The sequence below is a fragment of the Camelus ferus genome, chromosome 3 (assembly GCF_009834535.1).
Source record: "Camelus ferus isolate YT-003-E chromosome 3, BCGSAC_Cfer_1.0, whole genome shotgun sequence".
In the NCBI taxonomy this organism is placed as follows: Eukaryota; Metazoa; Chordata; class Mammalia; order Artiodactyla; family Camelidae; genus Camelus; species Camelus ferus.
This window is the reverse complement of record NC_045698.1, coordinates 37264291-37280825: the sequence shown is the minus strand read 5'-3', so window position 1 is coordinate 37280825 and position 16535 is coordinate 37264291. Positions and strand designations below refer to the sequence as shown.

The window sequence follows — 16535 nt, the reverse complement described above, 5'->3', positions numbered from 1 at the left end:
ATGTAGTTTGTGCCCTTTTATATCGCAATAGAGTGGGTGTGAAAAAAAAAAAAAAAACTTGCTGCAGAGAAACCAAGTTTGAAGCAGTCAAAAGTAGTACTTTTTTTCAAGCCCCCATGGCCTGGGTTTGGCAATTTCACACTGGACATAAAATTTAACTAGTTTCTACAATGTATGTGGGCTCCCTTTCAAACAATTATAGTCCAAACTCTTAACCAGCTGCCCATTATTTAGATAGCAACTTAAAATTACGCTAAGTTTTATCCACACCATTCTATCAAAATAATTTGTATGGCTCCACCCACTCAGTAACCAAATTGGTTAATGCTACCTTTTAACACAGAATAAACATACCACTGTTCCTTACTATGCTTAACACATTCCATATCACAATGCGTAGATGTACAATAAACAACAAATACTGATAAATGGGATTTATGGCAAAAAAAAAATTGAATGGAAGCGGAGAATGCCAGAAAATTACAGAATCTTTTCAGAAAGCTGTTTAGAAAACTCAGTAAGGTAGATTTCAAATGTAAACCACATTTCTCAGGTCCCTTCTGGCTTGAGTTAGCAAATACAACTTGCATCTGACAGATTTCATTAATCTATTAACCAAAGAGTACAATCTGAGAGTCACAAAGACAATCAATATGACACTGACAGAGCTTTGTCAAAGTGTACTTTTAGGGTCTCTTGTTTTAAGTGACTGGACTGACTGTAGCACATTGTACAATAAAAGCCTATTTTAAAAGATAACTTTAAGGTAAATACTTTGTTACCACTCTAACTCATCCTCATAAGTTTTGTGGAGGGTGAAATTGTGTTTTAATTTTCCCATCACCACCAGTCTCAGTGTGAACAAAAAAATCTGGCTTCTGGAGAACGCTGGGGAGCCTGAGAAGGATTACTGAAATAAGAAAAAGCAAAAACACTGCAGCCTTCTGAGGAAACAGATTGAGGATTACCTCAATCTGACATAAAACCTAAAACATTTTGCTCTAAGATTATGCTCTTTACAATAAGCATATATTTAAACATGGGAGTGGGATGGGGGAAGCTAAAAGCAAGTATGAGTAAACAAAACCAGAAAAATCAAAAAACAAAATACACAGAGCCAAATTACTCTTTCAATCAAGGGTAAACAGAAATGATTCTAAAGTTAATGTGCAAATGAAAAATAAAGTGGTTAACATTCACTCATTTAATAAACTTATTAAGTAGTTGATAATGAAAAGGATTTTCCATAGCTTTCTTTTTCTAAACTCAAAAGGTAATCAACATTTGTGATAAAGTATAATTTTAATAAGTGAATAAAGCACATTGTGTTTAGAGACCAGTACCTTGAACACTACAGAGAACGACAATATTCTGAAAATCCAGTTTATTTTCCATGTTGTGGACAGATCCAGTCAGTGTGATCAGTTTTTCTGCATGTGTAATAATTTATCAAAATAAGTTTTCCCACAAGACTCTTTTCCAGCAACTCTGAAAATCCTGGTCTAACAACATACCCAAATAAAGCTCTTGAAAATCACCTCTTAAAATTTGGAATAAAATGTGGCAAGTCTTTCCTGTAACATTTACTTAACTACAAATGGCTAAAGAGCAATTTATGTTTTAAAAGGTGACTAGCACAACAGTTGAGTTCAGGAGATTAATGTTTTAGTGCACTTTGCTCCAGGTTTTAGCCAACATGCTACATTGTCCTTTTTGGGGGTGGGGGGTGAGGGCGGGGGCGGCGGCACAAAGTGGACTTGAGGATTTCCATTGTACGAAAAAGATAGGACTGCAAGCAAAACAGTGTAAGCTGCCTTTTTTTTCTTAAGACCTGGACATTTTAAGACAGAAGCTTTGCAAAACATTACACAATTTTTTATTATTAAATGAGAAAATCTCATTTGTTACATCGTCACATTGCTAGTCAGAGAAATGCTGCAGTGATGAAGAAAGTCAATGTTGGATCAACCAAAGTCCTCATTTCTACAACATTCATTTACAAAGAAATAATGTTCAACACAGCCCAACACAACATTCTTGGTCTTCATATTGAAGTCCCCCCAAAAAATCTTCTAATGGGGTATTTTACTACATAAATTATAGTTCTTCATTTTTACAATTCACCCCAAACTGTATGAGAGATGTATCACACTAAAATTTCTAAAGCTGTTAGGAAATCCTTCACACATCGTCGTCATCTGATGTGTCACTGCTACTTGTCTCTGTGTCATCATTCTCAATAGTGGGTTTGAAAGTGCTGTTTTTCCAGGGTCCAAACTTGAAGTCACAGATCAGGCCATTTTTCAAAATACCATTTTTCCTCAGACCATTCTTCTGTAACTAAAATGTCAACAAAAATAAATTGAATAAACAAACTATCCTCCAAGAGTTACTTTCAAATTAAGAATGCTCTAATAATTAAATGTAATCATGAATACAATAAAGGAAATAAAACTGTATCTTACTCCAAAAACTCCACAGATTATGGTATTATCTCTGAAAAACTAGTTAGATAAAAGTAATTGATCCAACCAAAGTATTTCCTAGGAATAAATCATTACCTTTAGGAGAGAACTGCATTTACCATCTACCAAACCACAATTAAAAAAAAATTAGTGTGCAGTACCAGTCCTAGTGAAAACTGCACAGATTTTGGATCCAGACAGGATAGGTGTGAACTAATTCTGTCACTTTTTAAGGGATTAACCTTTCCAAACTTTCATTTCCTTAATGAAAACTGTAATAAGTACCTTCAGATGCTGCCTATAATAGTCAACAACCATTAAGCTGAACAGCTCTTTTTATCCCAACTGGGCAATTAATACACCCCACAATATGCTTTATTCATACTTTGTAGAACACCTATAATACAAAGTATTCCAGTAAGTAGTATTCAAGTAAGGTATTTTACAAAGGGAAGTCTTTAACTAACCACAGAGATTAAGATATTAAAAAATATATTAAATGTATTTCTGAAAATGAGAAATCAGAACTAAAGGACTAGTATGGTAATAAGAATTAAGGCCAAAGATCACATATGGGAGGCTTGAAATTAGCTGTGAAGAATTTCTATAGAAATCAAATCTGATCTTTATCTCTGATATTTTCTAAATAACTGTATTGTTCCCAAGGGGGAAAATACATATATTAGGTCTCCTAAAATCAGCTCCCTCTCTTGCATTCCTGTCTAAAATGATGATAGGATAATTATCAGCTCATAGGTTACTGATTCTTTTCCAGGTAAGTCTCATCGAGACCATGTTTTTTAACTGTCATTTCTCTACTTCAGGCCCTCATTTATCCCTCCCCTAATTATTACAATATATTCCCAACTAATCTCCCTGATTCTAGTCTTCCAAATTACAATCCCAATATACACCTTACACTATACCTGTACTTCCCATGTACAAACTGTTTCATGTGCCTAAAAACACCTTGAAAAGTTTCCTATCATACTCCTGACATGGCATACTAAGACCTTCATAATATAACCATATGGTTTTTTTCAACCTTATATCATGGTTAAGGGCACAGGCTATTAAACTCAGCCAGACTTGGGCTCAACATCTAGCTCCATTATTGATAAACTGTATGACCTAGAGCAAGTTAACACAACCACTACAAGCCTTAGTTCTGTCATCTATACAGCAGGACTAGTATTACCTACTTCATACAAATACTACAAAATGCCCTTAGCACAACACCTAAGGGTATTAAGACATACAACGTTACTTACAATTAGGGTGGCCATGTAATTTATCATTCAAACTAGGACACTTTTGGGAATCAAAGTAAACATTTGTCATTAATAACTACAGTGGGATTAACATGCATAAACTGGGACTCTCGAGGGTAAACTAGGACTTAGATTCACCCTATTATTGTAATCATGATTTTGCATGGGATAAAAACTTTCTACCCCATGATCCAGCCACTTTGAACCCCAGCATGTCCTGAACTCTTTTTGCCTTTGTTTACTCCCTATATCAGGGGTGTCATTTCCCCCCATTTTACCTGGTAAAGGCCAATTCAATTCCAACTCAATTTTGCTTTGCCAGATCACTGCACTGGAATTAACCTCTAGATTAAATCACTAGAATATAAATTCTATGTGGGCAAAAATTTTTGTGTTTTCCCAAAATTCTACAATAAGACCTGGCATGTGGTAGACACTCAGGAAACATCTGATGAATCTGCATGACACACTCTCTCTCGTCCTCATCTTGAACATTTTGAAAACTGCCATCACATTCTGCTTTACATGGGAGTCTATCTCCATGAATTCTTCATTAAACCAAAGCACTATGAAGGAACTCATCTCTGTAAACTCCAGTGTATCTTGGGCACAGTGAACACTCAATAAATGTTTGCTGAATTTGAATAGAGCAAGTTTGAATTCAGATTCTTATCTGTTACCAAATATAAATATTCTTATAAACAGCATCAGGCCTAGTGATTTTTCAGGCATCTAAATGTCAAATAACATGCCAATATTAATATAAATATATCCATGCCTTTGTCATTTGTTTAAAAAAATGAACATCATACCTACATGCCATTGCTCTCCAACCCACAGTATGCAAAAATTTTTTACATCAGTTAATTATTTAAAAATTACCAGTATCTACCTGCCCTCATCATAACAAGGTTTTAAAGCCAATTATCTTGGTCAGACAATATCATGCTTTCCTTGGACTACTACCTTATTCTAATGGTAACAAATGGGTTTTTCTTGATGCCTTTCCTCAGATTCAAAACAAATCCTTCAAAGAGATACACAAATTAGTAAATCCATACAATGGACTGCTACTCATCAAACCTGGGTGAGTTTCAAAAGGATGAAAGCAGCCAGATCTAAGACTACACAGTGTATGGTTCAATTAGTAAAACATTCTGGAAAGGCAGAACTATAGGAACAGAAAACAAATCAGTGTCTGCCAGGGGCTAGAGCTGGGAGTGAGAGAACTGAATGCAAAGAGAAACAATGAGGAACTTTTCAGAATGACAGTCATACAACTATACACATTTGTCAAAACTCACCCAACTGTACATACACTTAAAGTGAATTTTTGTTTATAAATCATACAATATAATAAACATGACCAAAAAAATCCTTCGATTTATTATCAGTATTATCATCATCAGCTGGTAAAAAAATAACATGATTCACACTAAATTCTGAATAAAAAATTGACATTAACTGGGAAGGAAGAATTACAAAATTGGAAAACAAGTAAAATTATCTCTGCTCACAGACAACATGATCTTATATGTAGGAAGCCTAGATTCCACACACACAAAAAAAACTGAGAACATACATAGCAAAGTTGCAAGATACAAAACCAATACACAAAAATAACAATGAACAATCCAAAAAGAAAATTAAGAAAACAATTCTTAAAAAAAATTATTCTATGTATAATAGCATTAAAAAGAATAAAATACTTAGGAATGAGTATAAGGAATAAACTTAACCAAGGAGGCAAAAGACTTCTACATTGACAACTATAAAATATTGCTGGAAGAAATTAAAGAAAACACCAATACGTAGAAAGACACGGCTTAGAAGACTTAACATTGTTTTGGGTAGTATTTGCATCTTAACAATCTATAGATTCAATGCAATCCCTATCAAAATCCTATAGGTAATTTTTGTGGAAACAGAAAAATCCGTCCTAAAATTCATATGGAATCTAAAGGGATTCCAAACAGCCAAAACAATCTCTGAAGAACAAAGATGGAAGTTTCACACCTGCTGATTTCAAAACATATTATATAACTGTAGTAAGCCAAACAATGTGACACTGGAATAAAAAACACACCTAAAGACCAATGAAGTAGAAAGCCCAAAAATAAAACCCTTGCATACACAATGATTTTTGACAAAGATGCCAGTCAACCATTCAATGGAGAAAGGACAGTCTTTTCAACAAATGGTGTTAGGAGAAAGAAATATGAGAAATGAGAGTGGGGAAGGGAAGGAAGGAGAGCCCCTTTGGTGAGAATGTAAAATGGTGTGGCTGCTATGGAAAATCAGTATGGCAGGACCTCAGAAAGTTAAAAATAGATGACCATATGATCCAGCATTTCTATTTCTGGGCGTATGTCTAAAAGAACTGAAAACAAGGACTTCATAGATATATCTATACACCCACATTCATAGCAGCATTATTCACAACAGTCAAAAGGTGGAAGCAACCCAAGTGACTATCAATGGATGAATGGATGAATCAAGTGTGGTATGCATACAAGAGAATACTATTTAGCCTTTAAAAGAAAGGAAATACTGATATATGCTACACAGATGAACCTTAGGGACACTATGCTAAGTGAAATAAGCCAGTCATAAAAGGACAAATACTGTATGATTCCACTTACATGAGGTACCTAAAGTAGTCAAACTGAGAGACAGAAAGTAGACCTGGTGGTTTCCAAGGGTTGTAGAGGGAGGAGGGAATGAAGAGCCATGGTTTAACAGGTACGGAATTTCAGTTTCACAAAAAGAAAAGAGCTCTGGAGGTGAATGGTGGTAATGTATAACAATGTGAATTTACTTAATGCCACAGAACTGTGTACTGAAAAATGGCTGAAATGGCAAACTTTATTATGTGTATTTTGCCACAAATTTTTAATTAGGACAATGAAGTCTATATAACTAATTTCCTCAAAGACTTCATTCAAAACATTTTAGTGTTTTGAAGATTAGCAATTATAACATCTCCATACAGAAAAACATTTCTGCATGATCAGAACTAATTTTTTTAACTATAATGAATTTTTAAAAATAAATAAAAACTTTGACACACTTCCTAACATTTTCAAAGGAATACTCTTTCAAAAACGCAATTATGGAGACATATAATGAGATGTTTTAGAATACAAAATATTCTTGTGCAAGGAAAAGGATAAAAGGTGAAGCTGTATTTGGGAAAGCTACTGTTGCATTCTTGCATATCCCCAAGACGTTTAAAAGTTTTTTTAAATGTCTGGAAAATGACAAATTAGACATATTCTTTGCACATCAGACATAGTCTTTACACTAATTCCTAAGCACTGTATACCCATAGATTTAAAATCGTCATCACAGCAGACCTGTTTAAAACAAAGGGAAATCACGCCTTAAGTGTGATGTCTAATAAATTCCTACATAAGAATATAAAACTTCCCTGCCCCGCCTCAAATGCTTAGTTACATGTTGTTCTGATTAAGGAAGGGCAATTTAAAGTGAACTTTTAAGATTCAAGTCTTACCTGTTCACTAATAACTTGGAATTCTCTCATTTCATCCTCAGTTAAGGGAGCACATGTTTCATCATTTTCACTGTCTTCTTGCCAGCCCATCTCCTTTAACAATCTGGAAAGGGAGGAAATGAATACATTTAATTTAGAACTTCACCCAAGTAAGATAATTCCATTTATATGATATGCAAGAAAGTATGATCCATTATCCACTATACAAAGTCTGTATGATATACAAAATAAAATTTTAGAGTTTAAGCTTCAAACATCTTTCTGAAAATGAATAAATAGTTAACATTAAGCCCAATAAACTATCTTAAATAGTAAGATCAAAACGAACTGCCTAATTGCTTTACCTTTGGTGTCAGAGATTTTAAAGGCTGGAAACCTGAAAAAGGTTCTTTAGGCTAGAAACTGAAGCAAATTTGTTAAATTCTTGTACTAAAAGTAAAAGCAATACTCCTCCCCATTTTCTTTAGGACTACCACAATCCATCATGTTCTCAGCTACTCATTTGTTTTTCTACTTTATAAAAAAAAAAAAAAAAAAAAGTTGGGCTACATTACCTACCTTGTATTTTATAATTTATTTATTTATCAATATCACCATAACCTCTTATGTCATACCAGTCATCACCCTCAACACAGTTCAACTGGAAAGAGGCAGTATGTTCTACAGTAACATAATGACAATTTTTTTTTTAAAAGCTCACAACCAGGACTTAAGTAAAATAACTATTACGGTTATTCCCTTTTCCTTTTTATTTTTAAAGAGAGTATCTCTATCTCAGGCAAACAAAGTTCAAAAAAAGATTAATGGGGAACCAACCACTATCTCCAGTTGGGCAAACAAAAACACTGTAGCCAAAACTGCTGCATTTGACTTAGTGACTTCAAAGCTTCTGCTTCTTATATGGCTATGTATCTTGTACTGGTCTGATTGCACTGGGGGTTTTGTTATTGTTGTTTTTAATAATTACATTCTTTAAGCATTTGTTACTCCTATTTACACCTAACTTATCTTCATGCCTGTCACAAATTGGCTACCCTGTTTAATTTTTATACCTTTCTCAAATAAGCTCATAAAATTACCAGTGCTCAGAGACTCAAAATAAAATTTAACACTATACCCACACTTTACACTTGAAGAACCAGGATCACATAAGTAAAAATAAACTTGCCTACTTGATGGCAAAGAAATTAAAGAAAGAAATGAAATTCTGGGTTTCTGCCTCCTAAGTTATTACACACTGCTTCAAACTCTGCTGCCTCTGGACTAAAATGTCACCATTATCGTTAATTACTATTGCTCACATTCCTTTTCATCTTTTAATGTTTCTTCTCCAGTGCACTGTCTTCACTGCAACCTAGATGACCTCCCTGTGGAATGGCATTTCCATTCTCAATACCATCCAGTCCAGAACCTACAGATCTGGGTTGGTAAAAACAACGTAACTGCTTTCGCTAAATCCTTACTTTTACTTGTTTCACTTTTAAAAACTGAATTAGCGAAGAGTATAGCTCAGTGGTACAGTGTGTGCTGAGCATTCATGAGGGCCTGGGTTCATTCCCCAGTACTTCCATTAAAAATTTTTTTAAAAATAAATAAACCTAGTTACTTACCCCCTCAAAAAAAAAAAACCAAACTGAATTATGACTATTTATAATAATGCAGATATAACAAATTATTTCAAATGTTATGAAAGCAAATATTTCTTTCTCTCCTCTTTCCCCTTCCCTCCAGGGGCTATAAACTGTTAACTGTTTCTAGAATAGCTTTCAAAATACTCCATATATTCCCTTTTCCCCACAATTAGGAATACACCAAGACACTAATTTGCACTTTGCCTTCTCATTAGCATTTCTTCCCATTTTCTTTCAAACTACCTACCAAATCACCCTGATACCACTTTCCCCACCCTCTGCTAAATATTTTCAGTGGCTTCCCACTTTCTAAAGAACAAACTCCTTAACCTTAACACCATGACCACAAATGCAAATTCCTTACATTAGAAAAAGCATAGAATTAGAAGTAGAAGACCTGGGTCACAATTCCTACTCTATCACAAACCAGGTATAAAACACAGGCTAACTCCTTCACTTCCCTGAGCTATTTCTTCATCTGAAGCATTTAAAGAGCTTGAATAGCTAAGGCCCTGCCTTTTCAATATATTTCTAATTCCATTAAGGACTCCGTACCCATGTCAAGATATTCCATTCATTGCCTCTAAAACAAACTAGGTACGTATTCAACATCCCTTCATACCTGCTTTGGGGGGGGGGGATTTCTTTCTTTATTTTTAATGGAGGTACTGGGAATTGAACCCAGGACCTTGAGCATGCTAAGCATGAGCTCTACTACTGAGCTATACCCTCCCTGCCGTACCCCTTTTTATTCCAAAAGCACAACCTACTACCCAGGTCCAAATTAATGTCTTACCCTTTAAGACTTAATTTTGGTCCCAATTAAAACTTTCTGACTAGTGCTCAAGCCATTATGTTATCTAACCCCAGACTCCCTTGAATTTCTGTGGCACTCATTTTTGCTAATTGATTTGGTGCTTAGACAAGAAAACTACCCCTCTGATGTTGCAGCTGTCTCTCAATATCTTGATGATACACTGAAACTTGATAATAAAACTAGTAATATATATGCTTGATTATTTCATACTTTGAATTTTAGTTTATACATTAGAATAAAAATTGTCATCCTTGAGAACTGTATCACTGATATCTAATTTGTTTAATCAAGCAATATGAGTTCTTAGATATGTATATAACTTAAAAATTAGAAAGAAACACATACTACAACATGGATGAAGCTTGAAAGTACTGAAAAGTAGACTGGTGGTTGCCTAGGACAGAGTCACAATGAGGAGAAATTCTTAATGAGCACACAGTCTTTCTAGAGTGATGGAGATGTTCTAAAATTAGATTGTGGTGACAGTTATACAACCTCAAATATAACCCACTCCCCAAAAAATCAGCAAATTGAGTAAAAAAACTATGGTATATAAATTACATCTCAATGAATCTGTTAAAAAATACTTTCTATAATAATATCAAAATTCTGGATATAAAAAATACAGAGAAAAAAGTAAACACACTAACCTGTGTTCTGCTTCAAGTGAACTAGAAAGAACATCAGTTTGTGGGAAGGTTGAAGACCGAATAATCTGCTGAGAAATTACCGAGGCATTGCCATTCTCTTGCGGAATTTCATTTTCATCAAAGTTTCGGTTTATATCCCTTTCTTGGTGAGTACTATTGCTGTTATGCAAATTAAATGAGTCCTCATCCTGATATTTAGGGAGTTTTAAAAAAAAGAGAAAAGAGTTGTTTAAAAAAAAAACTTTAATTGATCCTGGTTAGATTTTCATTGGTAATATATAACTGTAATATTTATATAATCATTTAGGAGACATTCTTATAAAATGTAAAACTAAGCTGTGGGGGAAGGGTATAGCTCAATGGTAGTATGTGCTTAACACGCACAAGGGCCTGGGTTCAATCCCCAATACCTCCATTTAAATAAATAAATAAATCTAAAACCCCCCCAAAATGAAAACAAAACAAACAAAAAACAACAAATTTTTTTTTATTTAAAAAATAAATAAATAATAAGGGGGAAAAGTGTAACTAAAGTTGTAGAGCATATGCTTAGCATGCACAAGATCCTGAGTTAATCACCAGTACCTCAAAAAAAAAAACCCACACACACACAAATAAATAAATCTAATTATCTCCCCCCACCAAAAGGAAAAAAAATGTTTTTAAAAAGATTAAAAGAACAACTAATAAGCAGTGAAGGCAAGATAGGGGAAACTGAAGAAAACAAATATGAATTTTTAAATTTCATTTCTGAACAGGAACTACAGAGTAAGAAAAATCTACTTCAGAAAGGAATCATTATTTATGCAAATAGTTAGCTAGCCTTGCTTTCAGAGATACGAAAATTTGCTTACAGTTTATTTAAAAATCCTAAGTTATATCTGCCAAAACATTCTAATGACATGGTAACATCAAACTAAGAATTACACGGCAAGTTCAATTACCTTTTCTGAGCCAGCATGGCTTTCATCTTCATGTTCCTCTTCTACTCTGTCCCTTTTCAATGCTTTCAAAAATTCACTCTTCTTATCAGTGCGCATGCGTGTCAGTTTGGTTAGGCGAGGCTGCTGATTAAGTTTGTCAACAGGTGAAGAGGAATTTGAGCGATTACACTAAGAAAAAATCAGAAATGTCGATAAATATGTAGACAGAGAACTAATCAGTATAAAGTTCACAACTACCACAACTTTCTACTTCACCTTTTTCACAATACAAAATTGATTTCAAATTCTATTTTCCTTTAACCCTGCCATATTTAATCTATCCCACTGAGTAAGTAAACATAAGAACTTTCTTATCCCAGAAACAATTAAGGTCTGATAACACTAAGAACTATGATTCTAAATTAGGAGTTTAAATACTATTATATAAAATGGATCCCAAAGCTGCTTAAACATTTCTATAATACAAAAAAGAGCAGTTTTGGGGATTGTGTTCCACAGAGTTCTACTAACAGCTTCCAATATGATCTAGTATTTTATAATTATTTACACGTAGCAGGTACACATAAGGTTTATCAGGCAGGATTTCACGAGGGAAAATTTTTTGGGAGGCCAGGAGGGGGCAGCAAATGAACATGTACTGGAGTCCTTTTGTTTCTTGGGGAGTACAAAAGAAAACAGAATGTTAGAATTTTGTGTCACAGGGATTTTAAGCCATGAAAATAAATCAAAATCCCTAATTATTGCCAATAATGTCTGCAGACTATAATGAACTTAAGCCACAATTACCCAACTGAGAATGCTGGCCCTTACATCACAGCTTTAACATTCTGATTAAGAACTAGCATATGAGGAGTTAACATAGTACCCAGAGCAATCTCAGGTATAAAAACATAGTCACAAATGCCTTCTGACCCTAAACTAGTCAGGGAACTCCCTGGTCTAGAGGTTTCAAAAACCTGGTCAAATGAGAAAGAAATATGTAAGCCACCAGGTATTCAGAGTCAGTAAAATAATAATATGCATCTTTCCCTCTTCTTCCTCCTCTCTGCCCCCTCTAAGTGTTAACACTAATAAAATGTCCATCATTTCCAAAAGATTAAATACTACAAATTCTCATTTTTAGTCAAGGTTCAATCCTATAGCATAGCATAACTCTATGACAAAAGTCAAAATAGCCATTTTCATAATTCTTTTCTCAAGAATTACTTTCTGATGGTTAGGTATATAAGTATTTCACTGTACTGATTTTTCTACATTTGGGGATATTTGGAAATTTTTAAAAATACCCCAACTTAAAGTGCAAATCAAGGGTAGAATTTATGTCAAGTTTTCTGAAAAGACTAAGATATCTTATTTTAATGAGTTTGTTTAATGAAACTGTGCCTTTTGTTCAATGTTTCACTTCTTGGGAGTAATTTTAAATGCCATACACACACCTCTTTCACTGAAGTTGTTGATGGACTAAAATTCTTGGCAGTTGACTTAAAAGTATTGAAGTTGCCAACACCATATGTAGACTCATGAGGGAAAGAAGTCCCAACTTTATTTTCTTTAGTTTGGCTTTTCCACTGTGTAGGCTAAAGAAAAACACACAAACATTAATGTGTATCTAACAGAGATTATACAGAAGAGAGAGAAAACAAAGTGAACACTATAAAATAAAGATGACTACATGTGGCTCATAAAAACAATTATTTTTGTATTATATCTTAATCATTCCTACACGGTTCTCCTTTCTTTTTTACAAATAAAATCAAAACTTCGTATGCAGATAAAACATCTACCCACACTTTTTTTTTTCCAGTTTTATAAGCCTAAATAAAGTTAGATTTCTTTTGCCTAATACCAAGAAAACACAGGTGAGAGTTTCAAAAACCTAAAACTGAACAACGAGGAAGGAACATTTTATGTATTACTACTGAGCAAATGTATCACACATGAATCTAACAAAAGAAGTATTTTATAAATTTCATTTACTACTACTAAAACAAGAAAACATTCATGGATAAACACACACATAACAAGTAGAGATATAATTAATGACACACAGTGGGCCAGCACTTTCCACTTAGAAATCGGCAGCCCACCAATATGCCCACACTTTGATGTGAAATTTTTAACATTTTCCCCCCAAAGTAGTCCAATTGATATCAACTTAAAATTTGCATGTTTAACAATTTAGAACTTACTTTTGTAGGTGGAGCAGCAGGTTTAGGGACTAAGCCTTTATAAACACTTGGACCAGTCCCATTCTTAACTGGCTGTGATGGAAGATTTCCTACTACTGGGAATCCAGATAGCTGTAAATCTTTTGTATTACCTTTCTTAATGACCAGCATCCTTTGAGTTCTAGATTTAGGATTCGGGGGATATTCTGCATAAATAAAGCACGAACAATAGTTATAGAGTTTAAATTTTAGCATAAAATTCAACCATCAGAATTTTGATTCCAAAATTAAACCACCAAAAGCATAGTATATTCCAAACTTGATATTTAAAAATAACACAGTGGCTTCCCAGGTAAAATAATTAAGCTAAGTAAGTATGAACTATATTCCTGTTCGAGAAATAAAGCTCAAACAGACTGATCATAGCAAGAATTGATCAATGTCAAGTAACAAAGATGAATTCAGCTAGACTGTGGCCTAGAAGGGTAACTATGACCAAGCCAAAAATAACATTCTAGTATACTTTTCATTAGGTATTTTTTTACTACAAATTTATCCTAATGGCTCTTAAGACATAATATATAAATACAGTGTATTTTCCTCATCTCCAGCTTGAAAAGAGAATTTTTCTAATTCCTTTTCATTCTTTTTATGTCACTCAAAGTTATTACCAGTAAGAAAGGAACTACAGTCCCTCTATTTCTAAATTTCCACTTAAGTTATGACTAATGAAAAGAGGGATCGTTTTCACAATACCAATTCATTTAAATGTTTAATGGCCATCCAATTACATTGAAGGCACTATGCAAGTTACAGGGCACTCAACTCAATACCAGCCTCTGAAGATAGTACTAGAAATAACAGTTGCTAACTGAAAGTTATTCTCAAGACAACTAGAGTTGCTAAAATATGAAAAACTACTCCTAGAGTTTGATCAGTTAATGTGTAATCAAACAGGTGTTACAGTGAACACCTTCACAATTATCGCAATGATGTACATCTTTCTTCCCAGAGAAAAACTGAAAACATCAGTTTCACAGTTGAAGAGTTTAGAAGAAAAGAATTAATTCAAAGCGAGAAATCACAGAAAACCTAGATTAAAATTAGCTTAAGATATGATCCTGTGAGATGGTGAGTAGGCACAGATGTGTGTAATGATGCCCTGCCTCAAACCAAACTTCCTACTGGATTATCTCAAAAACTAAACAAAATAAGGACTCGTAGGGACATTGGAGGGACTCTCAAAGTTCATCTGAGACTTCAAACTCTTCAGAATACAGTGTTGTTATGGTGCTTCATTTACTGTAATGCTAAAAAGGATAAAAGAACAAAGAATAATGACCTAAATAAACAAAGTGAGAAAGGGTTCATCTTTCCAAACGTTAAACACATGTTAATCTACTAGAGTAAACATTCCAACTTCTTGGCTGCTTACAAAGGCCCAAGATATGAAGGCTAAGAAAAATATTTTCAGGCACACAAGGACACAGAAATTTATCACCAATACATAGTTTTTCTCAAGAACATAATAAAGTCAAAATGAAAATAAAGAATAATGATCTCAAACAGAGGTCAATGAAGAATACTAGAAATAGTGTTAAACAATTTAAATTTCACAATTACTTCTAGTAAACAGATGGTGACAGGCATAAATGAAACAAAAAAGATTCCTGATTATTAACAATACTTAAAATATAAGAGAAAATCTTAACAGTCTGGTATTCAAAATCTAAATTAAATGAAACTCAGGAATCTGAGGAGTAACTGGCTGATGCTGGGAAATGCTAAAGGCAGTTAAGAGTTTTGCAAGGTCAGGTCTCAGAGGAGTCCAAGTGCTGAAGCAGGGGCAGCTCTATCAGTACACCACAACTAAGTTCAAACATGACTGATAAAGTCATCACTGATCAAAACTAGAAGACAGAAGAGAACAGATAGCAAAGTAGGCACATCAGGTTTAAGCCTCAACCAATGTAGTTCCTGACTATAAACTTCACCTTTCCTAAAAGTGACTTCTACACACTTAAGAGAAAGAGTCTGACAGTTTCCTCAAAGAGGTCTTCAGTGAAAAAATGATAGAATATCCTACAAAGAAGAAAGATGAAGCCTCAGAAAAATCAGTCATAGAAGAGAGGTGGTAAAGTAAAAAATGGTAAAGGTACCTAAACGGAGGATATAGGGAGTGGGAGGAAAGAGAAGCAGGCATAGTGCTGATATACTTACTAAGCATTCATTTTCAAACATTCTAGTACAAAGACTAAGACCATGTCCTTTTGTATCAGATCTACAGAATTTTAATACATGCTCCTACCTCACTAGTTAATCTCTCATCTGTAAAATGAAAAACAGCATTTCCTGTCTTAGAGTTACTGTGAAATGTTTTCTTTAAAACAAGTACTAGGAAAAAAAAAGTCCAGAAATGTCACGTATTATCTTCAAATAACAGGGTTCCAATCATATTTCAAATTGAAAGTGTCCCCTTTCAAGAATTTTAAACCTAAAATTTAAACCTAAAATCCATAAAAGTATGGAAGATATAACAGAAATAAACACAATAAAGACTAACCAACGTCCTATATAACTATGCTGAACATACTACATAAAGCTGCCCATTTAAGAACGTGTTCTTAGCCTAATGAGCCAGGATGGTGGCCCCCAGCACTGGTGTTCACATGGTGGAGTGTTCCCAAGTGTGTCTGCTACCAGTGTCTATGTTCCCAGGGTGAGCTGCCAGACCCCAGGGAGACTCTCCAAGACCACCAGCTGCTGGCTGCTGAACTGCTGCTACCATGACACTGACTGACCAAAATTGAGTACTTGGACTCCAAAATCTCCTGCTTTTGATTGATCCCCTCCCAGCTAAGAGCTTAAATTTATAAGAATGTGTCAGATGTCAATACTAGAACATATGAGCTGAAAGAAAGTATTCTTAATGTAATATAAGTAATAGAAAAGGGGAGGGCAGCACTGGTAACTTAAATTTACATCATTTATATCTATTTTATACTACTTATAAACTGCTTCATCTGTTCATAGATTATCTCCATAAATTTCTCCTGAAACAAACCTTCTGAATTA

At 34.2% G+C, this 16535-nt stretch overlaps 1 protein-coding gene across 4 annotated transcripts in view; it reads right to left on the bottom strand.

Moving 5' to 3' along the window:
- Window positions 1-1369: 1369 nt before the first annotated feature.
- GPBP1 (GC-rich promoter binding protein 1) overlaps window positions 1370-16535 on the bottom strand; it is a 58254-nt gene continuing 43088 nt past the window's right edge. For all 4 annotated transcript variants that reach the window (XM_014555577.2, XM_014555576.2, XM_006180353.3 and 1 more), the window contains 6 exons: window positions 13482-13666; window positions 12729-12869; window positions 11293-11460; window positions 10349-10536; window positions 7251-7353; window positions 1370-2340 (listed from right to left, as the gene is read on the bottom strand). In XM_014555577.2, the coding sequence (XP_014411063.1) occupies window positions 2182-2340; window positions 7251-7353; window positions 10349-10536; window positions 11293-11460; window positions 12729-12869; window positions 13482-13666 (944 nt within the window). In that variant the 3' untranslated portion in view covers window positions 1370-2181. The remainder of the gene's footprint in view (window positions 2341-7250; window positions 7354-10348; window positions 10537-11292; window positions 11461-12728; window positions 12870-13481; window positions 13667-16535) is intronic.